Genomic DNA, 13691 nt, shown 5'->3' with positions numbered 1-13691 from the left:
AAAACCGCGAACCAAATCAAACCGCGCATGCGGTTTAGTTAAAAACTCAAACCACAACCGCACCACGCTAGCACAAAAACCGCATAAACCGCACCACAAAAATGCGGTGTTGTGCGGTTTGTATGCTTAAAAATAAATATTTTTAGTTGAAGTTAGAAATAAAACTTAAATATATAATAATTAAAATCTTTTCTTCTAATGAATTTATATGATATTTATCATTTCAGAGCTACAACTACTAAAATAACACAAACAAAAGTGTAAATATGATAATAAATATGAATACGAAGAGACATATTATAATATAATCATTTCATAAAAATTTGGCATAATAGTAATGCGAGATTGAGAAAATAATTATTAACTATTATTTGAAGAGATTTAATGAATATATATATAACATAATTATAAATAATATATATGAATATAATATAATTTTATTTGACAATCACTAATATATTTATATATGTAGAGTTAAGTTCTATGGAGTACATAAAAACATTGGAGTATTGGAGTACAAATCATAATTTTTTAGTTTGATCCTATATAATATCTTTGATTATCCCAATTTTGATATAATCTATCATTTATAAGTTGTCTTGCACATAATTGTCAATTAATCATTAATATCTTTCAACTTTAACAAGTATTAAGATTATTGTTCTGCTTATTAGTTATATTGCAGAACATAGAGTCATATGATTTATAAAAGTAATTATTCTACCATTTGATCACGATGTTTATGTTGCAGAACATAATGTGCAGGTTGTCAAATATTTACAAATATTATTGGACAAAAAAATTGAAATTTAGATGACTAGATTACATTTTATCAAATTTTGTACTCCAATACTCCAATTTTTTTTGTACTCCATAGAACTTAACTCTATATATGTATATATATTATAATATTGCGGTGCGGTGCGGTTTGAACCGCACTAGAATATGTCAAACCGTAACCCGCACCGCACCGCGCGGTTTGTGAAAAATTCAAACCACGGTTTATGCGGTTTCTTGATCACCCCTAACAGGAGTCAGAACGAAATAAAAAAAAATGTTGAATAATAAAATATACGACGCCTGAGAGATTCGAACTCTCGCGGGGGAACCCCATGTACTTAGCAGGCACACGCCTTAACCACTCGGCCAAAGCGTCAATTTTGTAAAAACTGAGATTTTTACAAAAACATAAAAATAAAGCAGTGCACGCGCCATTGTCCATTTTTGACCTCAATTGTTTGGTTTCGTCAGTGTCAAATGCAGTTGGTCTCAATTCCAGATTTGTGTAAAGCATGAAAATCTTCTGGAGACGAAACCCAATTTTGACAAAAAAGGCCATGACTGCTGCTTTGGACAATGATGGTTTTGTAAGGTGTCAGTTTCTATTTTTTTTTTCTTATTCAATATTGATATGTACACCGCTTTTATTAATTCTCATGTTACACATATTTAAAAATACAGTATGATATTTTCAAAAAAAAATTAAATATACAGTATCATATTTTATTCTGGACTAAGAAAGAATATATTTTTACTCAAACGGAGACTACTTCTAAATTTAATCCATGTGAGTACGGAAATCCGAATATCTGATTATTAGAATTTTCGGCCTGATATTTATTTTATAAAATTCAATAATTCAAATATTTTATACGAAATATCAGATAGAATATCCGATCTAGAATTTTTTAAAATATCAATCCGGATATCGATGATTGTTTATTGTTTATCATAAAACCGAATATCCAGATTCCATCAACTGATCGAGCGAAAACATAGACTAAAATCACACTTTAAGCTGCAAACGATTTTGCTTTCCATTCAGAAAGATAACTATTTTATAATAACTGACATGCTTATTAAAAATAAATATTGTATACATAAAATATTAAATACCTAGTTCAAAAAAAATAAATATTAAATACAGTAAGTGATTCCTTATATAAATATACATTTTTACTTATTATTTCAAAAAGTGATTTGTTCGGATATGATAATATTTTGGGATGAGAAGAATAAAATATGAAAGATACAAAATATTATAATCAATAATATTAATATTAATGCAACGTGATTTATTACGAAGACCACTTTTTAATTGGAAACCTGAAGACCACATAACTATAGAATGGCATAAAAAATATTGTAAAATGTATTATTTTGCAAATCATGTTCTATAAACATCATTATTTTGTTAAAATTTTTGACAATCTTAAACATTCTGCAAGTTCGATAGTGAAAAACACATTATTCTACAAAATATGTTAAGTTTGCAAACATATTTACATATTGCTGAATATATGTGTTCTACTTGTCCAAACCAAATAATTTTCAATATTTTTCATGAAATAATGATATTTATAGAATGTGTATCGCAAAATAATAAGTTTCATGGTGTTTTGATTACTGAACATATATGGTATCCAAAGTCTCCAATTAAAATATGATCTCCATAAAACTTGCCTCTTATTCTTTATAACTGAAAATAGTTAATATGACGATCTCAAATTTTATTTATGAGAATTATTCTAATAACTGAATTATATATTCTATATTTTTACTTAATTAAAATAAAATATTAAAGAGATTAAGTTTATTGATGCTAAATTATAAAATTTTAATATTTGAGTTGATACAAATTAATTTATAATTCATATATTTAGTTGTAATGGATTAAAAACATATTTAAATTTGGTAATAATTCATAAACTAAATTTATATGTAACTAATTCAAATCCGGACAATCCATTTTTCCGATCCGACTAAAACAAATATCCGAATAGATTTTTGATGATCCAGAAAATTAAATATCTAGTACTACTATTGATAACCGTATCACATATTTGATTTTACTTAATCGTATAGTATAGGTCAGAACCGGAAAATTATCACATTCACTCTTTTTTATTATTCAATTTATATTCAAGCAATACATATATATATATATATATATATATATATATATATATATATATATATATATATATATATATATATATATATAATACTAGGACAATATTAAAGCATCCCAATTAATTTCTAAAAATAATCCTAAAAACAGATATTATGATTTCATTTACTATAAATATATATTTCATTATAAATATATGTATTCCGTGTACTTTCATACACTTTAGTGTAAGAAAATCCTGTATCAAACCAAACCCGCTATTAAGTGTCAACTGTGTGTCAACAATAAATTCACATCCTGTACATAAGACAATCTTTCCCTCCACGTACCATTCAATCCCTTACATTCACACTGCCAGTAAGGAAGGAGCTATAATTTATTGCAACACAGACCAAATATTTTTCATCTACAAGTATTTCTAACCTATGTCCTTTCACCTAAAAATAAGAGGATCCATAAAAAATGGTAGATTTTAAAACTGGCTGGAGTATAAGTAAAGCAAAATAAACGACTGTAATCACTATTAAAAAAAAATGGAAATTTTACCCACAAATTCAATTAATACAAACCTATAATGAAAAAACCTCTCAGAACTTAATCTCTGATGGAATCTTCATTAGGTATAAAGTACCTCCGTAACAATACCTCACTGCAGCTCCCCGACAGGTGCTTCATTGAGCCATAGAAAATGAATAAAGTCATACAGCTTTGCACTTACGCTAACCTGCAAATAATCCTATGTCTTATCATACTGTAACCTCTTAAAAAGATATTTCAAAAAAAAAAAAAAACTCGGTATATATCATACCTTATAAGGTGTGGGGTTTAACCTCCTCATGTGGTCAGGCCGCATTTGTTCCAGTTGGTGGATGCAGCGGTCTCTGATATCCTTAAGAGGAAGTAATTCTTCTCTTTCTTTATCTTCAAGATGAAAAAAAAATCTTAGACTTGTAATTATATAGTTAAAAATATACTTATTGAGATATCTTCTCAAATTATTTGCTTGGACAGTGTAGCCCATTTGTTCTCAGTCTGCAAGTTAAGAACCCTCAAAATTAAGTATTTGGTAACAGTGAAATTCAGGCACAAGTTACACATTCTAAAATAATAGAAACTCACCAGGACTCCCAGGCCAAAAGCACTTCAGAAGCTCTTCAACACGTTGTGGCACCACATAAGCCCTTTTTGATTCATTAAATGGGTGACGGCACAGAATCCGCTCTCCTGTCTAAACCTCAAATTAATATGAGAATATCTATTTTTGTTGCTTACGGAAGTTATTAGAACAGAGAGTACTTCATGCTACAATAGACCAAACCAGTGATGGACCCAGGTACTTGTAAGTTTAGGGGGTCCAACTTTTAACACCCCACCCCCCACCCAAAAAAAAAAGATCATTTTTTCTTTTTTCGAAATTAAATGAGAACATAAGGTACTTCAGACAAACCAGTGATGGACCCAGGAACTTATTTTAGAGGGTCCACCAAGATTCTTTCTTTTGGAGTCTACTTACAGCATCTTCAGGGTTTATATGTAGTTATGTACAGTACAACATTTCAAAATATATTTGGACCAATATATAGAAACTGTTGCCGGTGCCGGAGGAGGGGCCTTGTACCCACTGAACCCCCTGAGTCCGTTACTGAACAAAACACTACAACTGTACAAGACACTTACATGATAGAAGAAATAAAGATTCAGAGAAACACGGAGAATAATTGAACAAAGTTTATTGTAACCAAAATTGAAAAGCAGACATGTTGTACCAAATATCCATGTCCTCAGTCAAGACTCAAGAATATTAAGGTCCCCACAGTTAATTCATATTAACCTTGTTCATTTTCAATCCTTTTATCGTTTCTCTTAAATCACTGCTTAGCTCATTCTTTATATTGCACAGGAAGATACCTTGCAGAAAGGCCAGCATGCATACAAACTGGAGCCTGTACTTGATGTGATTTATAATAACATCTTATAACAGATTCCAGTCAGCGCAAAACAATTAAGTTTTTATATGTGTAGCACCTGTCTTACTATACAAATCATTTCCTTTAGCTTTAATATGATAGAATATTTATTTGCTATGACAAGTATAGTTATGCCGCTTTTTTAATTTAGAAACTTGATCCCAATAAATAGGCAGAACTTAACCGAATGTATTTTAAAGTTGTGTAGTCATGCATATATTTATACTGATAGTGTCAGGTCAGAAAATTTAAAAGCCTCGGATATAAACACGTCCTACTGGATGAATGATTTCCAAATTCAGAACCCACTTCATAAATATACAAATTATAAGGCAAAGAGAAATTAAGAAAAGAAGACGACAGAAAAATAAAACTCTAGCGAAGTAGTTGAGTAAAATGTATTTCTCCTGCAATAAAATATACCTTGGGAGGTGGTTCATTTTCACCCGTCATTATGTCCACAAGGGGATAACCTTCCTTCCCATATAATCGGAAAGAACGCTTCTTGCATGGAATAGAGACCTATTAACATATATATGTTATGAACCACAGATAGAAAGCAAAAATCACACAGAAGTTGGCATGGTCAAACCTTTGTGACGTCTTCTGAAAGTTTAATACGAGGCTGATTATTAATTTCAACGAGCTTGAAAACACAACCTAGAGCAGCTTGAGCATAGCATGTAACCAAATATGTCCCGATTCCATATGCATCAACCTCGTGGCCCTGCATTAATTGAAAATGCAGAAGAGTTGAAATGTAAGAGCAGTGCCAGAAAATCCCTATTCTCTATCAAGCATGTGAACCTTAAAGAACATTCAACCCATATGCAAATAGTTTCTCACTATATATGGTTCTCCATGATCTGTCTCTACAAATGAAAAATATACGATCACCTGTTTGTTCAAGGCATCTAGCGTTTCCTCATTGAGGTCGTTACTAGCTGTAATATTTGTCTTCCCAAAACCAGAAACTCCAAATTCCTTTTCAACTGAAATGAAAAACTTCCTGGCTTCGCAAGACAGATATGCAAGGTCGCCTGAGTCTAGTCTAATGCCTACTGCTTTGTACCTGCAGTCCACACTCCACACTCTTACAACTAAGAAATAAAATAAAATATATACAAATGCATTCAGATGATGTAGATATCAAAATTATATAAATAAACATGTACGCCTTGATGAGATATATGATAAAGAAAAATATCTGAGATGACACATAGAACAGTATATAAATAGACATTTCATTGCTGTAGACTGTGCCCACTGCTTAGAACAGTGAGTATATTGCTATAAGTTGTGGACAACGTAGTGAAAGTAATATTATATTTAAGAACTGTGTAGGGAAGTTGAGAAAGTAAATTGCCACACAGGCAAAACTTTGGACATGACTTGTAAAAACCAGTACTGATCCAAAAGAGATAAGGAAAGAAAATGAATTTTGTAGTGCCATACCCCATTTCATTAAGTGCTAGAGCAACCGCACAAAAATTCGGAACGCCACTTCTCATAACCTGCCAAAGCCAATGGAACACAACTGTGTTCAATAAGAGAGAGACCAGAAGATGTGTCTCCAGAGGATCTAAACATATAAAATCCTTATTATTGTTTCCTCAATCTGTCAGATACTAGGATTTCAAGAAATACAAATCAACATATAATGCAAGTTTAGATATTTATAGATATCATGGTACTCAAATCGAAATAATAGCACAACAAATAGGAAACTCAACCTTGCCAGTTGCCACATAAATTTCGATTCAAAAGGAAAAGAAACCAAGTCATGTAGGAAAAAAAAAATTGCCTACTGAGATACTCCCTCTGTTAGGATATGATAGTCACTTGACTTTTTTCATGTACTTTTAAGAGCTTTGACCGTACACTTATAAATACTAATTTTAAAATTTTCTTTTTATCAATAAAAATATGATATTAATATTTTTATTCACAAAAAGAAATTTTTAAAAATAATATTTATAAGTGTATGGTCAAAACTTTTAAAAGTATCTAAAAAACTGTCAAGCGACTATTATATCCTAACAGAGGATTATTAGCACCAAAAAAAACACATACACATTACCGGCTCCTAGCAAGTGTCCAATATTTAACAGTAATTACTATGTTTAAGTTCATCAAGTATGTATCTGGCTAATAACCATACAAACAAAGCAGCTTGTGCAACCAAAATTAAATAATACTTCACTTGGGACCACATCTCCCGGTGATAGACTTGTACCAAAGAGGAATACAAGTTTGTGTATGACCAAAGAGGAATACAAGTTTGTGTAATGTTCAGTAAAAGACTAATATAAAGAAAAAGTGATTTACTGGTAAAGTTCAAACATTCTGTTTAGCCATTATAATTGGCGTAACTTAGACAAAGTGAGCTAATTTGATGCTAAAGCTTGAAGATAGACAGTCAAGTGAGACATAAAAAAGAAACCAACTTACATCATATGTATCTACAAGGGCTAAGAAGTTTCCAGGGAACGCCAATGCATAAGAGGTGAAAGCTGCCAGCTCACTCTGATTGGTCTCACCAAAAATGCCACGTAACAAGTTTGACCACTGGTATTTATGCAAGTGAAAACAAAGTGGAACATAAGATATAAGAATAAATAACAACCATCAAGTAAATACTAGTTCAATTTAGGCTGAAATACGAGCTGATTTTCTTCTTATGTTCTGTTTTGTTTGGATAAAGGTTGGAAAAAGAAGATAAGCTCAATACAATTGTTTTGAATTACTCTTTTTTTCCGGAACCTAAATAGAGCAAAATCAATAGTTGACTAGACTTAAAACATAGAGATTCCACACGCAATGAAGGGAGCATATTTACTGTAAATCATATAGCACAAAACTTTTCAAAGAAACAATTCCTGGCTCCGGGAGGAAGTTATTGATTCTACAAGCAATAACAATGACTGTTTCCAGTTGCAAGAGATGATAAATTTAGTACAAGCAACCACAAAAATGATTTACTCCTGTTTTTGAACTTATATTAAACTTTCTATTTGTTTTTGTAGATGAAACACAGGTTTCCATAGACTACAAGAACCATTCAATTAACATTTTTAACCATATAGTTTGCTGATTGTGGTAAATTTTGAATTTAAGAGGCTGAAATATGAGTATTGGGCTGAATGATTTAATATTTAATTATATATCACATATCAAAATATATACAATCATGCACCACATTCAGCCCTCAACATTCATTTATTTTATTTAAGTATAATCAAAATAGCATCTTACTGGTCCACAAACATGCAGACACTTAACTGACTGCTTTATTAACAGGCCTATAAATAGTGAACATTTTCTAAAAAATTAAATATACAACATTATATCCGACAAAATGTTTCAAGTTAAGTTCTATCAAATTCTTTACAGCTTTTGATGATATCCAGCCTCTTTATATACAAGCATGTACAGTCGTTGAGTAACATGACTGTCTAGGGTATGAGAAATATCTACTATGCTGCACTTTTTTCAAAAACATCATACTGGATTGCATGGCTCACCATTCAAGTCCATAGAGCATAAAAAATAAAAGTAAAATAACAGCCACTGATGTACTATGAAAAAGAAATTTACCATGAAAGCAGCAGGAATATTAGACATTATCGGCTGTTAATCAGACATTTAAACAAAAGAATCAACAAATCAAACCACACCTTAATTTTATTTAACCACATCTGAACTAGACTAACAAAATCCTCGCAGACACTTGAGCCATCATATCTCCGAAGTGATTTTTCAACAATCTCGTCAGGACTCTGCAAATCAGTAAATTAATTAGTGGAGCTGAAAAACATCACATCCTGATGTGCGATTAAGAACTGGGTAAGTAATGACCATGAATGAGCTAACAAACGCATGGGAATGTGTTCCACGGAGAGGTATTCCAAATAATCTCCCAGCTGCAACATTGCTGTGACAAACACCAAAACATAGATATAAGGTCGATGGACTTCAAGCAACAATTTTTATGATTGGAATTAGTGGGATAAAAAAGGGATATAAAAGAAAAAACTATTTACATACACACAAAAAAAACCTTTACTTCATTCGCCGTGTAATTTACTAATTAAATTTTTTAAACTATATCACAGTAGTAGCATTGTAATGATTGAAACCACTTATAAAGACTAGGTCTTCTAGACAACAACGAAATTACGAACTAATAAACAGTTTTCCTTTATATATATAACAACAATTAAATATAAACAAGAGCTTAGCTTTTCAAAAGTGTAAACAGCATCTTTCAATCTGCTTTTGTTGCATTATTCGCAAAATTGAAAATTGATCTCGCCTTGTTCCTTTATACTTTGTGCATCACAAGAATCATGCGAAGAAGAAGTAGGCGAGTTAAGATGTTCAAATTACTCATTAGTTTACTGCCAATATATTTGTATCAGCATACATCAAGCATCATCATTAAAGAATTCTTCGAATCCCAGAGTACCGCGTTATTAGATCAGTTCACTTCAACTGTTCTGGTTATCAAGAGCGTTTAGACCAGCACAGAGTGCCTGACACTTGGCCAAAAACATGGCGATAAATATATACTGTATGCAGAGGTAAAGCAAGCAAAACTTTATGAGCACAGATGTGTAGCCCTATATATGTGTAGGTTAATCATTAACTACTGGATCGAATGGGCTTTTAAAGTCCATTCAGAATAGACGCAAGTTATATGCTACAGGTATCCCATGCCTAAAAATTTCTTCTTTTAGTGAAGCACTTTTTTTTTAACACAGCTTTTCCAAACTAAATACTACCTCCGTTTCAATTTACATGTCATGTTTTGACTCTTTTCTGGTCAAATTGACCAAAATTTGACCAAAATTTACATATAATATATAATTGAAATATATGTGTGTGTGTATGTGTGTGTGTGTGTGTATTATTACAGATATGCGTAACATTAGAATGTATTATCTAGATTCCCAAAATCATATAAAAAATAATTTATAAAGTTCAGTCAAAATTGGGTCAATTTGATCAAAGAAAAGTCAAAAGTGGACACGTGTAATTTGAAACGGAGGGAGTAGCACCTATCACCTATGAGGATGTTCAGCCACTCCTTCAGTGCAGGCAAAACAGAAGGTATATAAAGTACATATTGAGATGTTTTACATAAAAACCAGAAAAGATTGCTAGCACACTTCAAAAAGAAACTGGGGCTGAAGAGGCTAAAACTAATAGTTACATACTGTATATTGAAAGACAACAATATTTCGGTAAAAGGTATTGTAAATAACATACATATACTTTTCCATAAAAGGTGATAGCAACTAAATATAATAAAAATACTAGTGAAACTTCATGCGCATGAAATATAATAAATTTTCAAATATAACCTTGTAGCATCAAATCCTCCGAGATAGCAATATTTTGATGCACTTATTCCACCATCAGGACCCTATAAACATGAACACATGAATTTAATAATCTAATACTCAATAGAAAAGCATCCGGGGAACATGTGCTCATATTAATTGACTAACCTGTGCCCGTCGAAGCCCAAACTCAAGGAGAAGTTTGGACTTTCCAGCCACAAAACGGTGTCTCGCAGCATTTGTGGCAACAAGTGATGCATAGTTAATAAGATTTACATATGGAGTCTCTAGCAGTTGAACCACCTAAAAACCAATCCCTCCACAACTTTAGAAATGATAATAACACATTTAATTAACAATGGAAGTAGATATGGTTATTGACTGTTAGTTGAGTGTTGATTGCAGGACAGCTGAGAGGCTTTCCAAACATAATAAAGATCATAACATGAACACTTACGGCAACTGGCCCTTCAACCCTCATTAACGGAACCTTTGGGAATACAACAGAACCCTCAGGAATGGCATAGACTTCAACATCAGAACAATCAATACCTCTAAGATAATCATAAAATCCATCCTGTAGCATATCAACAAGAAGTGATTAATTGATGAGAGTGTACAGAAACGAAACAGGAAGTTACAACAAGACAGAAACTATCAACAAAAAATCAGATCTCTGCCTTTCAATAACATAGAAGCCTCATTAGGATTGAGGTTATTTGTAATGACAGAGCACTTGCAATATTAGCTTGTTGTCAGAGATTTTTTTTTTTATGTACATTTAAAAATTGGAGTAAAGAATATATGAACTATCATAAAGTTCTACCTTCCAATCAATTTGGTGTCTTAGACTCTTAGTTGACACGAGACTTCAATATGGCATAACAGATAAAAAGTACCTTGGGTCTAGTTGTTACATTTTAGTTGTTTATCTATTTCTACCGAATCTAGCTTATTAAACTTTTTAACTGAAATAATGAGATTGGCTCTGTTTGCTAGATGTTGCTAGCAAACCATTTATATTTGCAGTCACAAGCTACTATTTCGATGATGGGAACTACAAATGTTTCTAGCATTTATCACATGCATCCATTGCAAAGGAAAAGGCAGATTAACTATTTCTCAAGACATCTACGTGACAGCCAATTTCTTTCGCTGCAAAAACTTTAGGACGACGACTACATTTTGTCCCTAGGAAATAGATTTAAGCTTGCTTTTTAGTTGCATATATGTACCCAGCGACACATTTACAAAATGGCTTATAATCATTGCAAGCTGCATCCCATATCAATGCCCTTAATAAAGTATATTATCTGGCATCACCCAATTGTTCAAAAAATTTGTGCGGATAATATAGATATCCTCTTGGCCATGTACTGTGACATAACTAATGTTTAGCAAACCCCAAAGCCATACTCCCTGGTCTGCATTAATTTCTAGTTCAATATATGTGACTAACTGATTAAATGCAAAAATGGATTATGCTGAATGGTTTACCTCACACGTGGGAGGTAAAGATTCCTGGATAAACGAAATCTCTTCTTCCGAAAATTTAAAATTAGCAATGAACCTAATGCATTCTTCTAGACCGGCAAAAACTGTATATTCTCCTCCAAAAGGATTCTTTCGGAAATACAAATCGAACCTGAAAACATATTAGAGACAATAGATTATAAGTTGGTGAAAATCTCAAGATATTGTCATCCTGGAGCAAAAAACAAGGCTAGAATTTGGGATAAATCTCAAAAAGGAATCAGTTTGCAGGTAAAATTTAGATCGATCTTTCACTAATATCAAAGGGCAACTTGTAGCGCATTTATGCTGAATACAGATTTATTTATGCTGTATATGAATATAATGTATTTTAAAGCACCTTCAAAATATTGGAAGTGGAAGATGAGCTATATATACTTTCAAACTCTAGCATAGATTTTAACTTGTTCATAGGAACTTGGATGAAACTCATCAAGGGATTTTTTTTCCGGACAAAATCCATCTAAATATTGGAAAGAAATGTTAGCACAGGTTATAATTTCATAATGCATGCCACACTTCTTAGTTCTTAAAATCTACACAATCATCCATGTTTTACAGCACTTTTTGAATTTGAATTTGGTCAAATTTTTATATAGTTACCACCTGGTCTAATTAATTAATTAAATGGAGTTCCAATTATATTGGAGTCACATAGTAGTAGTATATAAAGCATGTCATCCAAAACAGAACAAAGTCAGACTTTATATATGTCAATCCTTAACCTACCAATCATAACACATAGTCTAAACTCTTAACTACATATTATCACTACTCATACTAAAGCAATCAGATACTACATACAATCTACTCAAAACTCACATAAATATGAAATTCATCAAATCAAGAGATAGAGAGAGGGGGAGAGAGAGAAGGAGAGAGGGAGGGGAGGGAGGGAGGGAGAGAGAGAGAGACTAACACAGCACGTTCATTGTGCTTGCCAGCTTTCCAATAAGCATAAGCCATAGTGAACTGATAGAGATCTGTAAGTATAGGTGTCACCATCGGATTCGTCGGGCCTGCTATTTTCCCTCGCAATTTCGCTCCATTAGCTTTGCCGTCCATTCTTACCAATCTCTCTCGCTAGGGTTCTGTTCTAATTTTAACAATCCTCGGACGCACGCTGTTCTTGTTGTGTTTGTGTTTTGTAATAGAGAGAGATATATTTATGTGAAACCAGTACTATTATAATATAAATGTGTGTGAGAGCTTCTGTTGATGGAAGAGCGAGAGAGAATATAAAAGGCTAATGCAAGTGGTTGAATTCGTTATAACCAAAGCTTTATAGATAGACACATATCTGCTGTGTATGTATGTATTGGCGATGGTGGCGGGGCTACCAAAATTATGCGTCAAAGCTTTATAGATAGATCAGTCGCCTCTTGCGATGTTGCGTCGTTGTTTTATATTATACTGTACGCTTTATTTTCTTTTCTTTGGAAAGAATATATTTCATTTTGTTGAGCTGCCTCTTCCCATCTTATACCCATTACGAGAAATTAGGGGTTTTAATTTCATCCGACCGATACTTTTCTATTTTGATTTTTCGGATATTTTCGAATCTGATTTTATATTTAGATTGGAATTCAATTTTTTTTAAGGTTTTATGAATAAAAAATATTATAATAATAGATTAGATACGTGAATTCATTATCTTTCTGAATGCAAAGATATATAAAACTAAAGAAGGATATTATAGGATATATACTTAAATTTGTATAAGAATTTAAAAGATACTCCCTCCGTCCTAATAAATTGTTTACCACGCATTTTTAAACTCTTATAAAGTATAATTTCATAATATTTTTTTTTTTAATAAAAGTTTAAACATTAAACTTTTATAGTTTTATTCAGGAAAAAAATAATTTAATTTTTTTTTTGTTATAAAAGAGTTTTATAAAGCGTGTCAAAGAGGGAGTAACCATTAACACAGAA

General features: G+C 31.9%; 1 protein-coding gene and 1 non-coding gene across 2 annotated transcripts; both read right to left on the bottom strand.

Annotated features, from left to right (window-relative positions):
- Positions 1-1074: 1074 nt before the first annotated feature.
- TRNAS-GCU (transfer RNA serine (anticodon GCU)) lies at positions 1075-1156 on the bottom strand. Its single transcript has one exon. It is a non-coding gene; the product is annotated as a tRNA-Ser (tRNA).
- A 2202-nt stretch (positions 1157-3358) lies between these two features.
- On the bottom strand, positions 3359-13090 carry LOC108215061 (nicotinate phosphoribosyltransferase 2). The gene is made up of 15 exons (XM_017387392.2): positions 12676-13090; positions 11721-11868; positions 10681-10800; positions 10392-10526; positions 10245-10306; positions 8737-8812; positions 8556-8657; positions 7330-7446; positions 6334-6392; positions 5776-5950; positions 5471-5605; positions 5302-5400; positions 4031-4139; positions 3720-3832; positions 3359-3635 (listed from the first exon to the last, which is right to left on the bottom strand). The coding sequence occupies exons 1-15, from the start codon at positions 12819-12821 to the stop codon at positions 3558-3560; spliced, it is 1674 nt and encodes a 557-aa protein (XP_017242881.1). The 5' UTR covers positions 12822-13090; the 3' UTR covers positions 3359-3557.
- Positions 13091-13691: the final 601 nt, after the last annotated feature.

Source organism: Daucus carota, chromosome 3 (assembly GCF_001625215.2).
Source record: "Daucus carota subsp. sativus chromosome 3, DH1 v3.0, whole genome shotgun sequence".
Lineage (NCBI taxonomy): Eukaryota > Viridiplantae > Streptophyta > Magnoliopsida > Apiales > Apiaceae > Daucus > Daucus carota.
The sequence above is the reverse complement of the archived record's forward strand: the minus strand, read 5'-3'. Positions and strand labels throughout refer to the sequence as shown.